The sequence below is a fragment of the Stenella coeruleoalba genome (genome assembly GCF_951394435.1).
Source record: "Stenella coeruleoalba genome assembly, chromosome: 3".
Classification (NCBI taxonomy): domain Eukaryota; kingdom Metazoa; phylum Chordata; class Mammalia; order Artiodactyla; family Delphinidae; genus Stenella; species Stenella coeruleoalba.
Window position 1 is genome coordinate 81,373,671 of NC_137148.1, and position 22,686 is coordinate 81,396,356.

General features: G+C 35.4%; 1 protein-coding gene across 1 annotated transcript in view; it reads right to left on the bottom strand.

Moving 5' to 3' along the window:
* ST8SIA4 (ST8 alpha-N-acetyl-neuraminide alpha-2,8-sialyltransferase 4) overlaps nt 1-22,686 on the bottom strand; it is a 101,483-nt gene that overhangs the window by 53,110 nt on the left and 25,687 nt on the right. Inside the window, exon 4 of the mRNA XM_079918370.1 lies at nt 9,215-9,508. Coding sequence (XP_079774496.1) covers nt 9,215-9,508 — 294 coding nt within the window. The remainder of the gene's footprint in view (nt 1-9,214; nt 9,509-22,686) is intronic.

Below are 22,686 nucleotides of genomic sequence, written 5' to 3' on the forward strand. Positions count from 1 at the left end.
CTGTCAAAACACATGGAATGTACAACTAAAAGTGAACTGTAGTGTAAATTATGGACTTTGGGTGATAATAATGTTTCAGTGTAGGTTCATTAATTGTAACAAATGTAGGTCTCTGGTGGAAGATGTTGACAATGTGGGAGACTATGCATGTGTGGAGGCAGGGAGTATATGGAAAATCTCTGCACCATCTTCTCAATTTTTTCTGTTAACATAAAATTGTTCTAAAAATAGTCTATTAAAAAAAGTACTAATCCACAGTAATCTTAAATTTTCTTATTAGTTTCCTATAGTCAAGGAGTACTTCAAAATATTTATTTTAACCTTAATAAGATATCACTGGAGTGTGTGTGTATATGTGTATATATATTTGTATGTGTGTGTTAGAGTGAGTGTGTGTGTGTGTGTGTGTGTGTGTGTGTGTGTGTGTAAGATAGGACAGAGTGACTTCTTTATTTTTCTATGAATCAATGATACTCAACGTTTAACATATCAAAAAAGAAGATGTGTGGAAAAATAAACATCTCACTAAAGGTAAATTCATGGGCAATTATAAAAGCTAGTATTACTGCAACAAGGATTCATAACTATTTTTTCATTTGTTTCTACATAATTTAGGAGACTAATACATTAAAAAAATCGTTAGTGTAAAATCTAGTATTACTGTAACTTTGGTTTGTAACTCCAAATCTTGTTTTCTACATAATTTAGGACACTAATGCATTAAAAAAATTATTAGTTTATGTTTTGGGACACACTATATATACAAACATAATTTTGTGATATCAACAATGGAAAGGGGTGGGGAAAGAACATTTTGTATGTCATTAAAGTTAAGCTGGTGTAAATTCAAATAAGAGTGTTATAACTTTAGGATTTTAAATGAAATCCCCATGGTAACCACAAAGAAAACAGCTCTACAATACACACAAAGGAAATGAGAAAGAAATTCAAATGTTTCCAGATTGGTTCAAGATGGCAGAGTAGAAGGACATGCTCTCACTCCCTCTTTCAAGAACACTGGAATCACAACTGGCTGCTGAACAATCATCGACAGGAAGACACTGGAATTCACCAAAAAAGGAAACCCCACATGAAAAGGCAAAGGAGAAGCCACAATGAGACAGTAGGAGGGGCGCTATCACAATAAAATCAAATCCCATAACTGCTGTATGGGTGACTCACAATCTGGAGAACATGGACACCACAGAAGTCCACCCACTGGAGTGAAAGTTCTGAGCCACAAAGTGAAAGTTCTGAGCTTCCCAAACTGGGGGTCTGGCAATGGGAGGAGGAATTCCTAGAGAATCAGACTTTGAAGGCTAGTGGGATCTGACTGCAGGACTTCAGCAGGACTGGGGGAAACAAAAACTCCACTCTTGGAGGGCACACACAAAGTAGTGTGCATGTCAGGACCCAGGGGAAGGAGCAGTGACCCACTAGGAGACTGAGCCAGACCTACCTGCTAGTGTTGGAGGGTCTCCTGCAGAGGCGGGGGGCAGCTGTGGCTCACCAAGGGACAAGGACACTGGCAGGAGTTCTGGGAAGTACTCATTGGCATGAGCCCTCCCAGAGTCTGCCATTAGCCCCAACAAAGAGCCCTGGATAGGCTCAAGTGTTGCATTGCCTCAGGCCAAACAACCAACAGGAAGGGAACCCAGCCCCATCCAGAGCAGACAAGCAGATTAAAGTTTTACTGAGCTCTGCCCACCAGAGCAACAGCCAGCTCTACCCACCACCCATCAGGAAACTTCCACAAGCCTCTTGCATAGCCTCATCCACCAGAGGGCAGACAGCAGAAGCAAGAAGAACTACAATCCTGCAGCCTGTGGAACAAAAACCACATTCACAGGAAGATAGACAAGATGAAAAGGCAGAGAGCTATGTACCAGATGAAGGAACAAGATAAAACCCCAGAAAAACAACTAAATGAAATGGAGACAGGCAATCATCCAGAAAAAAAATTCAGAATAATGATAGTGAAGATGATCCATGACCTTGGAAGAAGAATGGAGGCAAAGATCGAGAAGATGCAAGAAATATTTAACAAAGATGTAAAAGAATTAAAGAACAAACAAACAGAGGTGAACAGTACAATAACAGAAATGGCAACTACACCAGAAGGAATCAATAGCAGAATAACTGAGGCAGAAGAACGGATAAGTGACCTGGAAGACAGAATGGTGGAATTCACTGCTGCGGAACAGAATAAAGAAAGAAGAATGAAAAGAAATGAATACAGCCTAAGAGACCTCTGGGACAACATTAAACGCAACAACATTCGCATTATAGGGGTCCCAGAAGGAGAAGAGAGAGAGAAAGGACCAGAAAAAATATTTGAAGACATTATAGTCGAAAACTTCCCTAACATGGGAAAGGAAATAGCCACCCAAGTCCAGGAAGCACAGAGAGTGCCATACAGGATAAATCCAAGGAGAAACATGCCAAGACACAGCATAATCAAACTGGCAAAAATTAAAGACAAAGAAAAATTATTGAAAGAAGCAAGGGAAAAATAACAAATAACATACAAGGGAACACCCATAAGGTTAACAGATGATTTCTCAGCAGAAACTCTAAAAGCCAGAAGGGAGTGGCATGACATATTTAAAGTGATGAAAGGGAAGAACCTACAAACAAGATTACCCTACCCAGCAAGGATCTCACTCAGATTCAATGGAGAAATCAAAAGCTTTACAGACAAGCAAAAGCTAAGAGAATTCAGCACCACCAAACCAGCTCTACAAACAAATGCTAAACAAACTTTTCTAAGTGGGAAACACAAGAGAAGAAAAGGACCTACAAAAACAAACCCAAAAAATTAAGAAAATGGTAATAGGAACATACCTATTGATAATTACCTTAAACATGAATGGATTAAATGCTTGAACCATAAGACACAGGCTTCCTGAATGGATACAAAAACAAGACCCATATATATGCTGTCTACAAGACACCCAATTCAGACCTAGGGACACATACAGACTGAAAGTGAGTGGATGGAAAAAGATATTCCATGCAAATGGAAATCAAAAGAAAGCTGGAGTAGCAGTACTCATATCAGATAAAATAGACTTTAAAATAAAGAATGTTACAGGAGACAAGGAAGGACACTACATAATGATCAAGGGAAAAATCCAAGAAGAAGACATAACAATTATAAATACGTATGCACCCAACATAGGAGCACCTCAATACATAAGGCAACTGCTAACAGCTCTAAAAGAGGAAGTCAACAGTAAAAAAATAATAGTGGGGGACTTTAACACCTCACTTACACCAATGGACAGATCATCCAAACAGAAAATTAACAAGGAAACACAAGCTTTAAATGACACAACAGACCAGATAGATTTAACTGATATTTATAGGACGTTCCATCCAGAAACAGCAGATTACACTTTCTTCTCAAATGCGCAAGGAACATTCTCCAGGATAGATCACATCTTGGGTCACAAATCAAGCCTCAGTAAATTTAAGAAAATTGAAATCATATCAAGCACCTTTTCTGACCACAACGCTATGAGATTAGAAATCAAGTACAGGGAAAAAAATGTAAAAAACACAAATATATGGAGGCTAAACAATATGTTTCTAAATAACCAAGAGATCACTGAAGATATCAAAGAGGAAATCAAAAATACCTAGAGACGAATGACAATGAAAACATGATGACTCAAAACCTATGGGATGCAGCAAAAGCAGTTCTAAGAGGGAAGTTTATAGCTATACCAGCCTACCTCAAGAAACAAGAAAAATCTCAAATAAACAATCTAACATTACATCTAAAGGAACTAGAGAAAGAAGAACAAACAAAACCCAAAGTTAGTAGAAGGAAAGAAATCATAAAGTTCAGAGCAGAAATAAATGACATAGAAACAAAGAAAACAATAGCAAAGATCAATAAAACTAAAAGTTGGTTCTTTGAGAAGATAAACAAAATTGATAAACCTTTAGCCAGACTCATCAAGAAAAAGAGGGAGAGGACTCAAATCAACAAAATTAGAAATGAAAAAGGAGAAGTTACAACAGACACCGCAGAAGTAGAAAGCATCCTAAGAGACTACTACAAGCAACTGTATGCCAATAAAATGGAAAACCTGGAAGAAATGGACAAATTCTTAGAAAGGTATAACCTTTCAAGACTGAACCAGGAAGAAATAGAAAATATGAATAGACCAATCACAAGTAATGAATTGAAACTGTGATTAAAAATCTTCCAACAAACAAAAGTCCAGGACCAGATGGCTTCATAGGTGAATTCTATCAAACATTTAAAGAAGACCCACCCTTCTCAAACTCTTCCAAAAAATTGCAGAGGAAGGAAAATTCGCAAACTCATTCTATGACGCCACCATCACGCTGATACCAAAACCAGACAAGGATACTACAAAAAAAGAAAATTACAGACCAATATCACTGATGAATACAGATGCTAAAATCCTCAACAAAATACTAGCAAACAGAATCCAACAACACATTAAAAGGATCATACACCACAATCAAATGGAATTTATCCCAGGGATGCAAGGATTCTTCAATATATGCAAATCAACCAATGTGATACACCATATTAACAAATTGAAGAAGAAAAACCATACGATCATCTCAATAGATGCAGAAAAAGCTTTTGACAAAATTCAACACCCATTTATGATAAAAAGTCTCCAGAAAGTGGGCATAGAGGGAACCTACTTCAACATGATAAAGGCCATATACAACAAACCCACAGCAAACATCATTCTCAATGGTAAAAAACTGAAAGCATTTCCTCTAAGATCAGGAAAAAGACAAGAATGTCCAGTCTCACCACTATTATTCAACATAGTTTTGGAAGTCCTGGCCACGGCAATGAGAGAAGAAAAAGAAATACAAATTTGGAAAGAAGAAGTAAAACTGTCATTGTTTGAAGATGACATGATACTATACATAGAGAATCCTAAAGATGCCACCAGAAAACTACTAGAGCTAATCAATGAATTTGGTAAAGTTGCAGGATACAAAATTAATACACAGAAATCTCTTGCATTCCTATACACTAATGATGAAAAATCTGAAAGAGAAATTAAGGAAACACTCCCATTTACCACTGCAACAAAAAGAATAAAATACGTAGGAATATACCTACCTAGGGAGACAAAAGACCTGTATGCAGAAAACTATAAGACACTGATGAAAGAAATTGAAGATGATACCAACAGATGGAGAGATATACCATGTTCTTGGATTGGAAGAATCAATATTGTGGAAATGACTATGCTACCTAAAGCAATCTACAGATTCAATGCAATCCCTATCAACTTACCAAAGTTTTTACAGAACTAGAACAAAAAGTCTTACAATTTGTATGGAGACACAAAAGACCCCAAATAGCCAAAGCAGTCTTGAGGGAAAAAAACGGAGCTGGAGGAATCAGACTCCCTGACTTCAGACTATACTACAAAGCTACAGTGATCAAGACAATACTGTACCGGCACAAAAACAGAAATATAGATCAATGGAACAAGATAGAAAGCCCAGAGAAAAAGCCACGCACCTATGGTCAACTAATCTATGACAAAGGAGGGAAAGATATACAATGGAGAAAAGACAGTCTCTTCAATAAGTGGTGCTGGGAAAACTGGACAGCTACATGTAAAAGAATGAAATTAGAACACTCCCTAACACCATACACAAAAATAAACTCAAAATGGATTAGAGACTTAAATGTAAGACCGGACACTATAAAACTCTTAGAGGAAAACATAGGAAGAACACTCTTTGACATAAATCACAGGAAGATATTTTTTGATCCACCTCTTAGAGTAATGGAAATAAAAATAAACAAATGGGACCTAATGAAACTTAAAAGCTTTTGTACAGCAAAGGAAACCATAAACAAGACAAAAAGACAACCCTCAGAATGGGTGAAAATATTTGCAAATGAATCATCAGATAAAGGATTACTCTCCAAAATATATAAACAGTTCATGCAGCTCAATATTAAAAAAACAAACATCCCAATCCAAAACTGGGCAGAAGACCTAAATAGACTTTTCTCCAAAGAAGACATAAAGATGGCCAAGAAGCACATGAAAACCTGCTCAACATCACTAACTATTAGAGAAATGCAAATCAAAACTACAGTGAGGTATCACCTCACACCAGTTAGAATGGGCATCATCAGAAAATCTACAAACAACAAATGCTGGAGAGGATGTGGAGAAAAGGGAACTCTTGCACTGTTGGTGGGAATGTAAATTGATACCGCCACTATGGAGAACAGTATGGAGGTCCCTTAAAGAACTAAAAATAGAATTACCATATGATGCAGCAATCCCACTACTGGGCTATACCCAGAGGAAACCATAATTCAAAAAGACACATTCACCCCAATGTTCATTTCAGCACTATTTACAATAGCTAGGACATGGAAGCAACCTAAATGTCCATCGACAGATGAATGGATAAAGAAGATATGGTACATATATACAATGGAATATTACTCAGCCATAAAAAGGAACGAAATTGGGTGATTTGTAGAGACGTGGATGGATCTAGAGAGTGTCATACAAAGTGAAGTAAGTCAGAAAGAGAAAAATAAATATCGTATATTAACACATATATATGGAACCTAGAAAAATGGTATAGATGAACTATTTTGCAGGAGAGAAATTAAGACACAGATGTAGAGAACAAACGTATGGACACCAAGGGGGGAAAGCAGTGGGGGTGGTGGTGGTGGTGGTGTGCTGAATTGGGCGATTGGGATTGACATGTATACACTGATGTGTATAAAATGGATCACTGATAAGAAAAAAGAAACATAAAAAAAATACACTTCACTATGTCAGCTATGTTATTTTTTACGTTCACCATAATAATAAACCAATTTGTTAGACAATAACTATCTCAAAAAGTATATAATTTTTTTAAAGAAAGAAAGAAATTCAAATGTTTCACCATACACATACACAAAACCAAAAAAAAAAAATGATGGTAATACAAGAACAGGAGTGGCTATACTAATGTCAAACAAAATAAAATTTAAATTAAAAAAAAACCATAAGAAACAATGTACATTATGCTAAGTGAAATAAGCCAGTCATGAAAAGGCTAATACCGTATGATTCCACTTATATAAGGTACTTAGAGTAGTCAAAATCATAAAGACAGTAGAATCGTGATTTCCAACGACTGGGGGGAGAAGAGAATGGGAAGTAATTGTTTAACAGGTAGTATAGAGTTTCGGTTTTGCAAAAGGAAAAAAGTTCTGGATATCGATGTTAGTGATAGTTGTACAACAATATGAATGTACTTAAAAGCACTAAATTGTACACTTAAAAATGGTTGAGATGGTAAATTATGATATGTGTAAACTTTACCACAGTTTTTAAAAGAAGCAAAACTATAGACAAATTAGATTTTGTTAAAATTAAATTCTTGTTCATCAAAAGACAACATTACGAGAGTGAAAAGGCACACCACAGACTGGGAAAAATATCTGCAGTACATTGTAATCAATAAAAACTTAAAAAAATTAAAAAGATGTGTTCTTAGAACAACATGTTATGAACCTGCTCTCTATCAAGAACGCATCTTTTTTTTTTCAGACGCAAATTGTAATTTCAGGACTCTGTTGCTTTAAAAAATTGCTTATCTTCCAAATGCATTATTTTATGTTACTTTGTTGGAAATTCATGCCAAATGTCAAGAGAATGAATGTTGAATAACCAGGATCTAATTATAAGAATGCAATTTAGTTGCGTGCAGAATAACAATTCAAAAAACTGTCTCAAGGTTTAAACAAGGAAATGGTAAATCCTTGAAGGAAAATATCTCAATAACAAAACAAAACAAAATGAAAACACCTTAGTCCAGTCCCAGTGACAGTATATAAAGCAAACTATTTTTAACTCTGGGTTTTGACAGCTTTTTCTTTTAGGAGTTCTAGCCATTGTATTTACTTGGTCCCCTGAACTTGCCCAATCCTTTTTAGGTCCACTGCTTTTGCCCTATGTCTTTATCATCTTATGAGTAAATTAATCAAAAGTCTAAATGGCCTTCATATCTCTAGCATCTCTGCTTGTCAACAGAGTCTGTAGTTACAAGATTTACTCTCCTAAATTCACATATCTAATTGTGCTTCATGATTATCTTCCCAACCAGATCACAAGTTATTTTTCCAACTTTGTATTCCAATGCACCACAATGGACTCCATTATTCCACAAGTCTACAGTGTATTTAATTATTTTCTTGCCTCAGTTTGCGCTAATGATGCAATACATTTCCTTCTGGTTTCTTCTCTCTCTCCCTGTCTTTTTCCCCCTGAGAATCGCTTTAAAGTTCTTTAATATCATTTTCTGCTTTAAAAGTTTAGTTCAAATTTTAGATTTTTAGGACTTCTTTGCTAACCTGAAGAACAAATTCTACACTTCGGACAATATACCCCCTTACCATTTGTTTATACCTTACCTAGCTATACATGCCTCTGTTTCTACCATAAAGCCTATGCATTCCTTTAAAGCAGTGATCAGCTCTTCCATTGTGAATCTACAGCATTTGACATTAAGTAGATATCTAATAAATATACAGTATTGCTTATCTTTGTGTTACATATCTCACACACTTATAAGTATGCATGACTGAATTTAGCCTTTTGGTCATTTACCACTTTTAAACAAGAGTCTGCTTCTTAGGTCTTTCTTTTGAGCTTGTATTAATAAAAGGGAAATGTTGACTTAATTCATAAAAATGTCATCTATGACTTCTGGGGGGAAGCATTAAGGCATATCTCAGCCAGCCTTCTCTACCACTAGTTGGCCTCTTAACTACAGATGGGACTTAATTGCTCCTTAAATACATCTAACGTTTAAGCTTCCACAAGATTGCCCACTAGCCATTTAGCACTTCTGTTGGTAGTTTTTACCCCAAATTCATGAATTATACTATGAATTCTTATTACTCTTTAATGCAGCAAAATATAAAAATCAGTAGTTTCTTCATGAGCAGATATAAATAAGTGCCAAGTTCAAATATTTGCTTTTTCAAGAAAGAGAATGAGCTAAAATAATACAGCACATAAACGAAATTCAAGTTGGTAAACAGAGCAGCCATTATAAAACAATGGAAACATATATCCACTGGGAAATTACTGAGGCTCCTTCCTGTCTAGGGAAAATGTGTAGTTATGTGTACCATGTGCCAAGGACAGACTGGTCCTTTCCAGACACTTACCCTCTGACAGCATGAATAAGTCTCAGTGATGGATAGGCAGTTCGCACTTTCAGTTTATTCTTAAGGATTAACGCATTAACCCACTCCACGTGCTTCTCTCCTCCTTTGACCATGAAAGCAGGGATCCAAAGGACACTGTCATTCAGCATGGAAAGTCTATGCACAAATTTTTCTCTGTCACTCTCATTCCGAAAGCCTCCAAATGCTCTTTGTACAACTGATGGATTCATGGTAATAAAATCTGATTTAGTTCCCACATCTGCAGCAAACTCCACCACAGGGGCTAGATTACACCTGAAGAGGAAAAAATTAATGGACAAATGAAAAGTAAATATGAAACAGTCACTCCTGAAATGGTGTGCATGAAGAGAAGAATGGGGAATGAGCATTTTTTTTCACCAGGTGGAAAAAAAAAAAGATAATCTGCCTGGTAAAATTACATTTTCAGTAAGTCAACACACATTCAGGAATGCTGTCTTCAATAAAGATGTGCACTCCTAGTAATGGGGCTCAAATTGTCATTTATATTAATTCACTCTGCTGTCGAAGAATACTCATTGCTGTTATCTTCATAAAACCACATGATATGAATTCCTAATAGGTGAATTTATGATGGTAAAGTCACAAGAGCTCTGCCGTGTAGTAGGCAGTCTAAACCACATGCTGTTCCATAAGTAAGTAAACCACATTTGACCTGATACTCCAATCTGCACCACTTGTCAAGCTTAAGTCATTTCGACAAGCTTATGAACATAAGTAAGTGGAGATGGCTTTTCTGTACCCTGAGGTTAAGGGAAAAATATAACTCATGACGTTTTCCACAGACATATTTGTAATTGCCTTCTATAGGCCTAAATGTGAAGGAAAAGGAAGAAAAATGGAGTTATCACATTTAATATGCCTTTTGAGATGTTAACTAATGCAGAAAAGCCTCTCCTATAGGATCAAATATCTTTCTGTTCCTCAAAATGCCTGTTTTCCCTACTAAGAGGCCATGTGCGTTTGTGGAGAAGGGACAGAATTTGTTGCCCTGTTCTCACTACCAAAGCTCCAGGGCCTCAGAAAGTACCTGGGTCAGATTTTATTCTCGTAACCTGATTTCATTCCTGTATTACAAGAAAGCTTTGGAAAGCACCTTGAATTTTGCCTTCAACCAATTTGTGATGCTTCTTTGATTCTGTCACATAGACCTTTGGATTTGATGTAACTTAAAAAATAGCTTTTTAATTTTACAATATTTTAACTTGCTAAAAAGGGCACATTTTAATTAGTTGATAAGTGAAAAATTAGATTTTTAACAAACAAGACTTTACTAATTTGGAGAAAAACCAATTGAATCTATACATTCATGAAAACACTCACACACACAGATTTTTTTCTTTTCTTTTTCATTGTTTATAACAGCCTTTCAAGGGAAGGGAAGAGAAACTAATTTCCTCTTTCTGCATTTTTGCAGGTTTGACTGCATTATGAAAGTTTCTCACATTTCTCTTCCTTGTGCATTTTGCCACATTAATTAAATTCTCAAACAAGTTAAATTTAGTTAGAAAGTAAAGTGTGTGCTCTGCTATTAAAATTACTGGTTTATATATCCTTCCTTATCTCTCTTAATTAATATATCTTATTACTTCCTAGATCTTGACAACATTTATCTAACGCAACAAGTATCTTTCATCTCACACAATTAAGCAAAGTCTATGTTATCTAGGATAACCTACTGAGAGAAAACAAATAAAAGTTAACACATATTATTTAGAAACAATCATTTCAAGTCATATAACTTTAATTATACCCACTATATTATATGATAGAGTATTTATTTGTCTCTATCCATGATCCATGCACTACTGGAGATTAGTTATTATTCACTCACCTCACAGTAAGAATATTAGGAATGGGACTGCCCTGGGAAAGAACAGCTACATGTGAACAGAAGCAAACTGAACATCTTATAGTGGAACTCATGGAAGACTGAGGATATGATAATTTTTGAAGTCCTAAAATTTTGAAGTCCTAAAAACTGAACATCTTATAGTGGAACTCATGGAAGACTGAGGATATGATAATTTTTGAAGTCCTAAAATGTGCTCCACACCAGCTTTAAAAATAGTCTAAAATTCTAAGCAAGCTGATTATAAGATGAATTTGGATACTGTGAGGAAATGCTTTCTGAACAACATTGGTACAAACACTTCTCATTCCTCAGGTAAAAAATAAACAACACTTGTTAACATGACAGTTAACATATTCCTGTCAGGGGAGATGGCTTCAGACAGATCTTTTTGCTGTAATAATTCCTCAGTGATTCTTTTCAGAGGATTTCCACCATAGGAAAAAATATCTATACTTCATTTTCTCTATAATTATAAAAATAATCAGAGCCAACCCTGTTAAAGAAAGCCAAAATAACATCCCACTGAATTATCTTTTCAGGAAAAAAAATCACTTAATTACTTCATGCTTTTCATTACTTTTTCTTATGACATATTTAAAAGCCCCTCCACACCCATGTTTGCTAACACCCACTCTTTTAGGACTGATTCAGCATGTTTCTGAAACAGGATTGTCTGGCCATGTGCCATTTAAGAGCTAATAAGATAGTCATCAATAAAATTGGATGCTGAAAGACAGGGACTTTCCACCTTGGAAGCAAAAGGAAACGAACAGAATAACAATATTTCTGGAGAATAGGGTTGGATCTAGGAGAGGAGCCAATATATTTGATGTAGTCAAAGAATACTAAATGGCTGTGATGTAAACTGAAAGAGCACCAGGAGATCAAAGAGTAATCAACCCACCTGAGCTTTACTGTAAAGTTTTTATGACCTAAGCACAGCCCAACCAGAGTTTGTGAGGGATGGAAACAGAGGTAAAGGAAATAGCATGACAGAAGGACACACTGTAAAATATGAACTATGCTGGCTCCACAGCCTGCTTGTTCATTTTCCTTGGAGTGACTATGTCTAATTTTTCACTGGAAGGAAAGATTAACATCATGTCCACATGTGGCCAGCAAATTAATTTCTCTGTAGTTGAGTTAGATATCTAGTCATATAATTAGCTGAATGTCACATAATCAGGGCAAGCATTAAGGAAGCCAAAATAACCAACCAGCTGTGTTACACTCCAGCAATTCAGTAGACTTGTTGTGAACTTCACAGCGTTACTAGTAGCAATACTGCTGATTGAGCAAGATTATAAATAGATTTGCAATCACACATTCTTAACTTTCCTTTTTAAAAAATCTTCTCAGGGATTACAATCATCAAAAGTATCCAGAATGTGTAGCAAGCGTTTATGAAGCATTATTTCACATGTTATTCTTAATCTCATAAAAGTGAAGTGCCCAATTTTTAAATGATGGATATCTGTGAGTCAAAACTACTGAGGGCACGAGAATATTTAATACACTCAAGTTCTGTTTCTTTAGCCAAATTAAATTTTTGTACTGACCAACTATTTTGACATATCAAAAACATGAAAACATATACACAGAATTAGGTCTGATGGCCAAACTCCCTGTTTACTCTAAGTCACCCGATTTTCAATTTGTTTGTTTTTATTTTCCATCACTGATTAAAAATCCTTGGGAAGGCAGCTAGCTCCACTTGTACTCTAGACCAGTGGTCCCCAACCTTTTTGACACCAGGGACTGGTTTCGTAGAAGATAATTTTTTCACAGATGGGGTGGGGAGGGGAGGATGGTTCAGGCGGTAATGAGAGTGATGGGGAGCGATAGGGAGAGGGATAGGGAGCGATAGGGAGCTGCAGATGAAGCTTTGCTTGCTCGACTGCCACTCACCTCCTGCTGTGCGGCCCAGTTCCTAACAGGCCGTGGATCAGTAGCGGTCTATGGCCCATGGGTTGGGGACCCCTGCCCTAGACGTCTGAAATTTCTTCTGTGATCTCAAACTAGATGTGATTGCCTCTCAACATTCCTTTTATGCAGAACTGAAGGCACTTTCATTTATTTCACAGCCATATAAAATGTTTTTAATAAATTTTAATTCACTTAATTATTTAAGGAAAGATGTGTTTATTTCATGTATAATAGCTGAAGACCACTCAGTTCTCTAGCAAGACATATCTCTTAGATTTGTTAGTATTCTCTGCATGTCCCTTAAATCATGGCTCAACAGTCTAAGCAACTAGGAGGCCCCTCTTTCAATAGCTCAACAGATATGCTTTGAGAGTTCATTGTGCAAATACTGCACAGTACTCAGAACTCTTTTTCCAGCTATCTTACTATTTGTGCTAATTTACAATGATATAACCTGGCCAAGACATGATCTTGACAATTATTATTAGTAATAGCAATAAGATAATACTCATTCAATTAGCTACATGTTAATGTATCCCACATTTGTTCTACCTATAGAACTAGTCATCTGAGATACTGAGGTACGACAGCATGTACTGTGATATAGGAGGTGGTTAATTACTTCTTTACACATACAACATAGATTAAATGAGAAGGGAACAATACTGAGTGCACTACAGACTTATCTCTATTCTTTCTCACCATTAGTTAATGTTCAGACAAGTTCCCATCACACAATTTTCCAAACACATCCTTTTTTTGTTGGCCAATCTCATTGTGTATTTATCTGTACTAACACTGAAATCCCTCAGCCCAAACCATCGTTGCCAATGGAACCACATTTGTCAACTGACTATGAAATGAGAGATAACCTCTTCTCCATTCTGCCCTCAGAGGAAGCATATGGTTCCTATCTGCTCCCATCCTGTTTTTGAGCTTGAAGAGCCAAGAAAGAGAACAAAGAATCTCTAATACCTGGTTTTGTTTTAGGCTTTGTGGTTACCCTCTCAAAACTTCTAGGGGAAGCTGAAACATGCAACCTATGAGCCTCTTTGACTTTCTTGAGGTGAGGATAGTAGACCCGAAACCAATAATTTTCAATACTTTGAGGTAAGGAGTAGTATTATCTCCACTTAGAGGTAAGGAACTAGGTCAAGGTGATTAGGAAACATGTCCAAGGACACAGCACATATAAAATAAAAGCATAACTATTTAAAAATGACTCCAGGACAGGAGTTTTAATTGACACTACTTATACATTGATTTCTTTCAGAGTCAGCGAAAAACTACTTATACATTGATTTCTTTCAGAAGCAGCGAAAAATGTCTGTATGTTCATGTTTCACCCCAACCTTCTTGTAAGAGAAAGAATGCCTTACCATTTGGTCTTAAGCATATTATACAAGGCCATTCAGCCATGACATTCTCCAAATCCTGAGCAGTTATTAAACAATAGGTATCTAACACATAAAAATAATACTTATATTTCAGATCTCTTGAGGGAAAGGATTTTCAAAAAATGCTGGTAAAAGGACTGAATATCTAATTGATGTGACTTTTTGAAATATGAAGCTTAGGGTTAACAGATGACTTATATGTGGTATATCATTATGTAGTAAACAAAATAAACAAATCCTCAAGTTGATAGAAATAAATACAAAAATGACACATATCATGAAAATAACTAAGTGATTAAACAGAAGAGAGACGTTTTTCACAAACCCAGATTTGTTTACATATTTGGCAAGGGTGAGAAGAACAGTGTCATATTATTTCTACGGAAATCACAGAATGAAAAAAAAATTAAACTCATTCTAGAAAACGAAGATCCAAATACCAGAGAAATATGTTAGACTATGGCATTCCCACACTTCAGTCAAAATCAAAATAGAATCATTGGGCAAATTTGCTACAACTGCACAGATATTATTCAATAACTTAGTTTGTTTGGGGGGAGAGGGAAAGGTATGCCAAGGAATGGATATGTTGTGCTTAAATCAAATAAAGTTGCATGCACGTGATTGTTTTCTTTTTCACAAAAGTGAATATATATATAGTAGCAAGACTAATATTTATTTGAATTATTATAAATGTTAAGTTTCTGGAAAGTTCAAATAAAGGAATATTAAGGATACTCTCTAAATCCTTCCTTTGTAATTAAAAATGAAGGATCATTTTAACTTTTCTGAAGAGGGTATGAAGAGAAAATTCTGGCAGCTGTTGGAGAGAAATTTCCTGTTCATTGTCTTGGGTAAAAATTCATTATTGGGATATTTCAGACATGGGGGTGGGAAACCAAGCAAGATCTTAGAATGTATTTTCAAGTACTCTTGTCCTAGTCAGGGAACTGGACTACTCCATTGATCAGCAGTTGCTGAGCAGTTAGTATTGTTTTACAGAGGGAAGAGAACTGATTTAGCATGGAATTTATGGTCTTAAAAATTATGTTGTACATTAAAAGGAAAGAAACAGCATTCATGAACTATTATGGCTGATACTTTAATTACCCATGCCAGAAAACCAAGGCAGAAGGACTATAACATTTTCTCTTTGCAATTCATGGTGTTAATAAACTAAGTACAATGCGGTCATCACAGTGGCTGTGGGAAATATACTTGAGTTTTCTAACTTTTAGTGATTACACCAGCAAACCTGTCACAGTAACAGTGCGTTGACATTTAACTTCCTTGTTTAAGAAAACAAAAATATGTTTGATTTGTCACTCTAAATTATAAATTTTTTTCTTTTCATTTTTTGGAAAGTATAATCCAAGATTGAAAAATGATTTCTAATTTAGTATATATAATTTACTTGACACTTGGTCCTGGAAAGACAGTTGGTATAATGTTCAGAAGAGTTAGGTATTCTGATACCATCAAGCATTCAGAAAAGTATCATATCATGAGTGGATAAAAATGAATGTTTCATTTTCTAATATCACAAGGCAGGCCAAGGCAACTTCACATTCATTACATCATATATATTTTAAGTGGATCTTTCTCATACTCTGTTTAGTAGAAAATAACATTTTGACTGGCGGAAAGCCCTTGATCTCCATAATTCTTTCATCTTCCATATCTGATTCATCACAAAGCCCTAAAAATTCATCTCAGAAAATTCCTCCTGAATATACTCTCTCTTCTCTATTTCTATTGATATTTTCTCAGCTTAGGTACCACCATGTTTTTTTGAACTATCATTGGAATAATTTCCTAGTTAACTATTTTTCAAACTGTTAGCTGGAACAATTGGTGGATCATAAATTGATCCGCAACTTTTAAAGAATGAAAAAGAACAAAACTGTCTATAATAGAAAATGACAGTGTTCCATGCACATAATTTTATGGAAATTTATTTCAGATTTACATGTGTGTGTAGTAATTGTAGCTGAGGAAGCAATAGCAGGAGTATATCATGATATAAGTTGTATTTCTTGCTATGCATTTTTTTTAAACAGTACTGAAAAACATTGCTCTAACCAGTTCTGTAACACAAGGACTCCAGCTTGATCATTCTCTGTTTCAAGGATGGTATCATCTTATTAATATGCACATTTGACCACGATACTATCCTAACCAAAAACCTTCAGTGATATCAGTCCAAGGGCTTTCATAATTTGCCCCTACCCTTACTTTCCAGAATTTTCTCTCTATACGTTTGCCTGTCTTAGATCCCAATGGCATCAGACTACTCCATGTACTTTTCTGTCTGTGTCCCTTTATTTATGATGATACCTCTGCCTGAAATGACTACCTAATACACTCTGGCCTCCAATCTCAAAAAATCCTACTTTTTCTTAAAACTCAAAGGTTAATATCCATTGCAATGTTTCACATGATTTCTTTGGCAGAACTAATTGCTTCTGCTGCACTGTTTTAAAATATTTACTTATATCTTTATTCTACAATGTATGGAACTTGATTACATTTAGTTGCTTGTATAGGGTTGATATCTTTAATGCAATTAGTCAATCTAACCATAATAATAATGACGGTTACTCTGTGTAGGTGAATTGAGAATCTGTTTACAATGGTATTTGATCTCTCAGTCTTCTAGGAGCGCTGCTGAGCGTTTAAATCAAGTCCTGAAAATTCACAGGCCCCTGGACCACAGGTTAACATAACGCTGAAAAATGGGCAATTTTGCTGGGCTATTTCCCCATTTAAAGGGGACAGGCTTTCATGGGCTTGTGATGAAAAATGCGAAAGAAAACATATCTGCCACCTGGTTTGGGCCCTGAGGCTGTCAGTTTGTGAGCTCTGCACTAAATCTTCTGATTCCCTGAACAAACACTTCAATTTTTATTTTTAACATGTATGTTCTGTTAAACATGTTAAACATGTTTCATTAGAAAGTTGATACAATGTGTGTTTTGGGAGGTGAATTAAGGAACACAAAAGGTACTAATAAATATGTGTTAAGCTGAAAACTGCATTTTAACTGTAGTTGTTAAAATATTTAACTCTCAGAAGGTGTGCTAACTAAAATACACAAAAATTGAAAAGAGTCATCCTTTTAAGTTGGAATTATTTAAATTACAACAAGAAATACAATCTGTTTCACTAATGTGAATGTATGTACATGTTTAAAAGGTAAGTAGGATTATTGTTAATGATCTCAGTCATCGAAGCTTAAAAAGCATGAAAGGCCCATTCACACAATACTTCGGTAAAATGATGTATGCCAAGAATAAGGGCAAGAATATCCATACAAATATAACATTCCTGGAAAGGGAATTATTTTCCTGTCCCAAACTGAACTGCCTTAAAACTTAGCTTCACTCATTTTTATAATTAGTTCCTTCTGTCTCCCTGGCAGCAATGCTTTGTTCTTAGTTCTCTTATTACTGTCACTGTACTATTTTGTTATTCCTCCCTCCATGTCTGTCTCCTCCATCAGACTACAAACTCCAAACAGAACAGACCATGTAATTTATCTTTATATCCTTAATACCCAATGAAGCCCCTCAGAACTTGCCATCTAGTGGCTGCTTGATAATTGTTTGTTGAATGAAGAAATACTTGTTGAATTAATGGACTACAAATTAATGGAACCACTGTTTCCATTTTTAAACTTCAAATAAATGTATTTTATTTTTTAAAATCATCATATTTAGGAGCCATACATTTATGCCAAAGGATACCAGTACTTAAGAAATAATTATGGGACCCTAATTTTGAACTGTTTTTCTAAACAATTCTTAATCACAATAGAAAAATCCCTCTCAATTCTTTATAGGATCACATGCTTTTGACTCAAGACCATGTTGTTCAGTCTGATCACTTATATAATTCACTAACCATAATAAGAACTATCAGTTACTACCTTATGCAAGATATTATACATATCTAAGTTATTCAAACTTTAAAGAACATCCATATAATTAAGTATAAGTAATCATATTCTACAAATGAGGGGGAAAAATTCAGTTTACAAATCCTCAGAGCTGGGATTTAAATCCAACTTTGTATCTAAAACACTATGAATCCAAAATTTACTGCACGATACCACAGGTTCAAATGATTTTCATTGTCCAAAATACATACTCATTTTCTCCCTCTCCCCCCGCCCATGCACACATACACTACACTTGACACTAATGATAGAATACTCAGAACTAGACTACAAAACTATAAGTCGCATTTTTATGTGTTTGTTTAAACGAAAAACATATTTCCTGCTTAATATCACTCAGGTAGTGCTAGAGCTGTAACATGACCCCAAATCTCCTAACTCCCATATATATCACTCTTCTCATCGATACTCCAGAATTTTAACATAATTTTCAAAATTAAAATTGTTTTCATTTCCAATTTAAAAACAGTATTTGTGTTCACATACAAACACTAACAAAAAGAGAAGTTAAAATACTTTCAAATATAGAACACTTGTACGTCTCCCTCTAAAATATAATCACTATTAACATTTGGTACCATACTGACTTCTAATATGTTAAATAAAAGTTTCCAGTAATGGCATAAGTCAAGCTGTGGTTCCAAGAATTTTGGTGGATGCCAGTGAAATAGATATGGGAAGTAGGAGATCTTATCTCCCAGAAAAATGTCAAGGTCCTTTCCCCAAAACTATACTAAATGATGTTGCTATAAAACAATTTCTCTCCCTTTTGATAATGCTTGTATTCACTGGTTCTTCTTTATATATTTTGTTCATATGGTGACTTCCCAAGGCCCTGACTTCATCACACTTACAATAATTCATATGAATCATTAAAATGTAGTCTTGTTCCATAGAAAACAAGCTTATGGTTACCAAAGGGGAAAGGTGGGGAGGGATAAATTAGGAGTTTGGGATTAACATATACACACTACTGTATGTAAAATAGATAACCAACAAGGACCTACTGTATAGCACAGGGAACTATACTCAATATCTTGTAATAACCTAGAGTGGAAGAGAATGTAAAAAAAAGAATATATATATATATATATATATATATATATATATATCTGAATCACTTTGCTGTACACCTGAAACTAACACGACATTGTAAATCAACTATATTTCAACCAAAATTAAAAATAAACAAACAGACAGAAACTTAGTCTTGTTTTTCTTTGGCTAAGAAGTGATACCCTTCCCCTAATTTTAAGTTTTAACATTGGCTTGCATACATCAGGAGGAAAGGCAACACTCCTGGACCAAAGGAAACGAAAAGCCAGATTAGAGGATACAGTATTAAGTAGAGAATGCTATTTCCACAAGTTGACTGATGAAAAGGAAATTTATTCATAGAACATGGCAACCAGAAGGGAAAAAAAAATCACACAACAATGCAAGTTGACAGGCTCTATTCCAAAGTTGTCTACTGAATCATAAGAAAATAGAGTCATAGAGTTTCAGAGCCAGAAAGGTATTTATGAGTCCATCTAGTTCAATGGCTAGATTTGGCATATCAGGAAAACTGAAGCTCAAAATGGTTTATATTACTTGTTCAAAGTCACACAGCTATATTTAGTGGCAATACCAGCAAGAGGATCCAAGTTTCTGAATTCTCTCATGAGTATTATTTCAACTACACTCTTTGGGAGAATATATACTGATTAGCAACAATGACCATTTTAGTGTAAATATTTACATCTTCTGTGTACCTGGGTCACAGATATAATTTTACTACCATGAATATACAATACTACCAATACGTTAATCCTAAACCATCAAAAGGAAGAAAAATTTACATTTATTGAATAACTGATTTGTACTTGGATTTATTCTAGACAGTTTCACACACATTATCTCATTTACTTCTATACTCACAAAAAAGGGAAGATAGAGATTATTTTCCTCATATTATATATAAAGAAACAGGGGCTTAGAGAAGTAAATAAATCATTTAAGACTGAATATAAATTAGATGGAAAAGATGGAACTTGAAACTAGATTTACCTGACTTAAAGGTTTATCACATTTTTTTGGGGGGGGTGTTGTACACGGGCCTCTCACTGTTGTGGCCTCTTCCGTTGCGGAGCACAGGCTCCGGATGCACAGGCTCAGCGGCCATGGCTCACGGGCCCAGCCGCTCCGCGGCATGTGGGATCTTCCCGGACCGCCCCTGCATCGGCAGGCAGACTCTCAATCACTGCGCCACCAGGGAAGCCCCGTTTATCACATGAGTGATAAATGAGTCTCCTGCTTGATGATCTGTCTCTAGAATATTTTGACATATATTTTTGGCACATAGTAAGTGCTTAATTAAAGAAAGGAATTCTCACAGGATGGTCCACAGACCACAACTGGAGAAAATGCTAAACATTATAAAGTCAGCTTGGTGTTTATTTAATTTTTTACTGTTTTTTCCTAGCTTTATTGAGATATAATTGACATATAACATTATGTATGTTTAAGGTGTACAACATGATTATTTTATATATGTACATATTGTGAAATCATTGCCACACATAGTTACCATTCACACAGTTACCAGTTTTTGTGTGTGTGTGTGATTTTATTTGTTGTTCAATTTTTATTAGCCTAGACTTTGAAGAATGGCTGGTAGTTTGTGGAAATGTCAGACATTAAAATGACCTTCCCTCTTCTATCTTTCATGCTAAGTCACGAAAATTTGAAATGTACACTAATTAAGACCATTTCTCACTGGTCTTCACATTTCAGAATAAACGTACAACTAAAAACTTCACACTCTAGTGCGGCACTGACTGCTATTTCTAATTTAAAAAGATAAGTGTTTTCAATCTTCATTTGAAAATAAAGTATTGGACTTTGAGTATGAGAGAAAAAACTTCTGTTGTTACTTCCTTCTTCAACTTACCGTGTACACTCAGGAAAGTCACTTAGACTCTCTGTTCTATGGAAAAATGTGGTTTGTTAACCTAAGCCTAACTTCTACAGAGGAACCCCTAAGCCTAACTTCTTCAGAGGAAACAATGGGAACCAATTTGGATTATTCAAGATTCATTTTCCGTCATCCAAAAAATGTTACACTTTAAAACGTGGCATATTTATATTCACTATCATTTGCCCTTTCCATGTATTATATAATTCATAGAGTCCTTGATTTTCTTAAATTGCCTTCCACCGTCTATCCCCACTGTCTCTATCCTACTTTGCCCCTCATTATCTCCATCTTTAGACTATTTTCAGTATTCCCATCTTTGTCCCCCTGTAATTGATCACTTAAAAATCTTCCTGAAATTTAAATGTGATCATGACATTCCTCTTCTGAGTGGATCCACAGACTACTTGAAAAATTAAATCCAGTCTCCTTAGCAAGATACAATGGACTCTGCATAACCTGTCAGCTTCCCTCTCCAGCCTTACCTGCTTCTTTTGATCCATACAACCTTCTATTCCATCATACTGAAACTACTCACAGGCCCAGAAAAGCCACTCATTCCTATACCCAGGTTCCTTGGTGCATCATAGACTCAGTTTGGACTAGGTCTCACTCTCTTTTCTCTCCTTTCCTTACTTCTTCAGTTTTCATCATAATTTAACTTGTGTTGCTTCTCTCAGGAAATCATCCTTGACCATCCAGCTTATGTATCCTCTCTGCCTCATTATCAGTGCCTAGTTCTGTGAGTACCTCTAATAAAGCAATTTGTGCGTTATCAGTTCATTACTTTATTTTCTTTACAGGACTACAATCATCTCAGATGTAAAGAATTGATCTTCATTTTTGTATCTTCCTGATAAATAGGTGAATAAAAGAGTGAAGGAATTAATGAAAAAATTATAAGGAAGATCAAAGCTATGCTATGTATCACCTGAAAACAATAGGTCTGAAAAGTTCAATTGTGTTTGGCTTTGGAGTACATATTTTGGGCTGATGTCCACTTACAGATGAGTTTAATAGTAGACAAATAACAAATGCTTTAAACCCAAAACTGAAGGTATATTTTGAAAATCCATGGAATGACCAACTGCCCATTTGCTAATGCTCCTTTGATATCAGGAAAGGATGATTTCTACCATATTTTACATGAGTATGAACCTTACCACTGAAGTTTATCATCTTACTCTGTCCTATGATTTGGATTTCATCACATTTGCCTCCTCTAGTATCTTCCTTATTGAGTGTTCTTTCTCTTTCTTACCTTTGATTTATTTATTACCATGGTCCTTCCATCTGCAAATATGCTCATGCTTCTATACCTTTACATTCCTCTTACGCTTA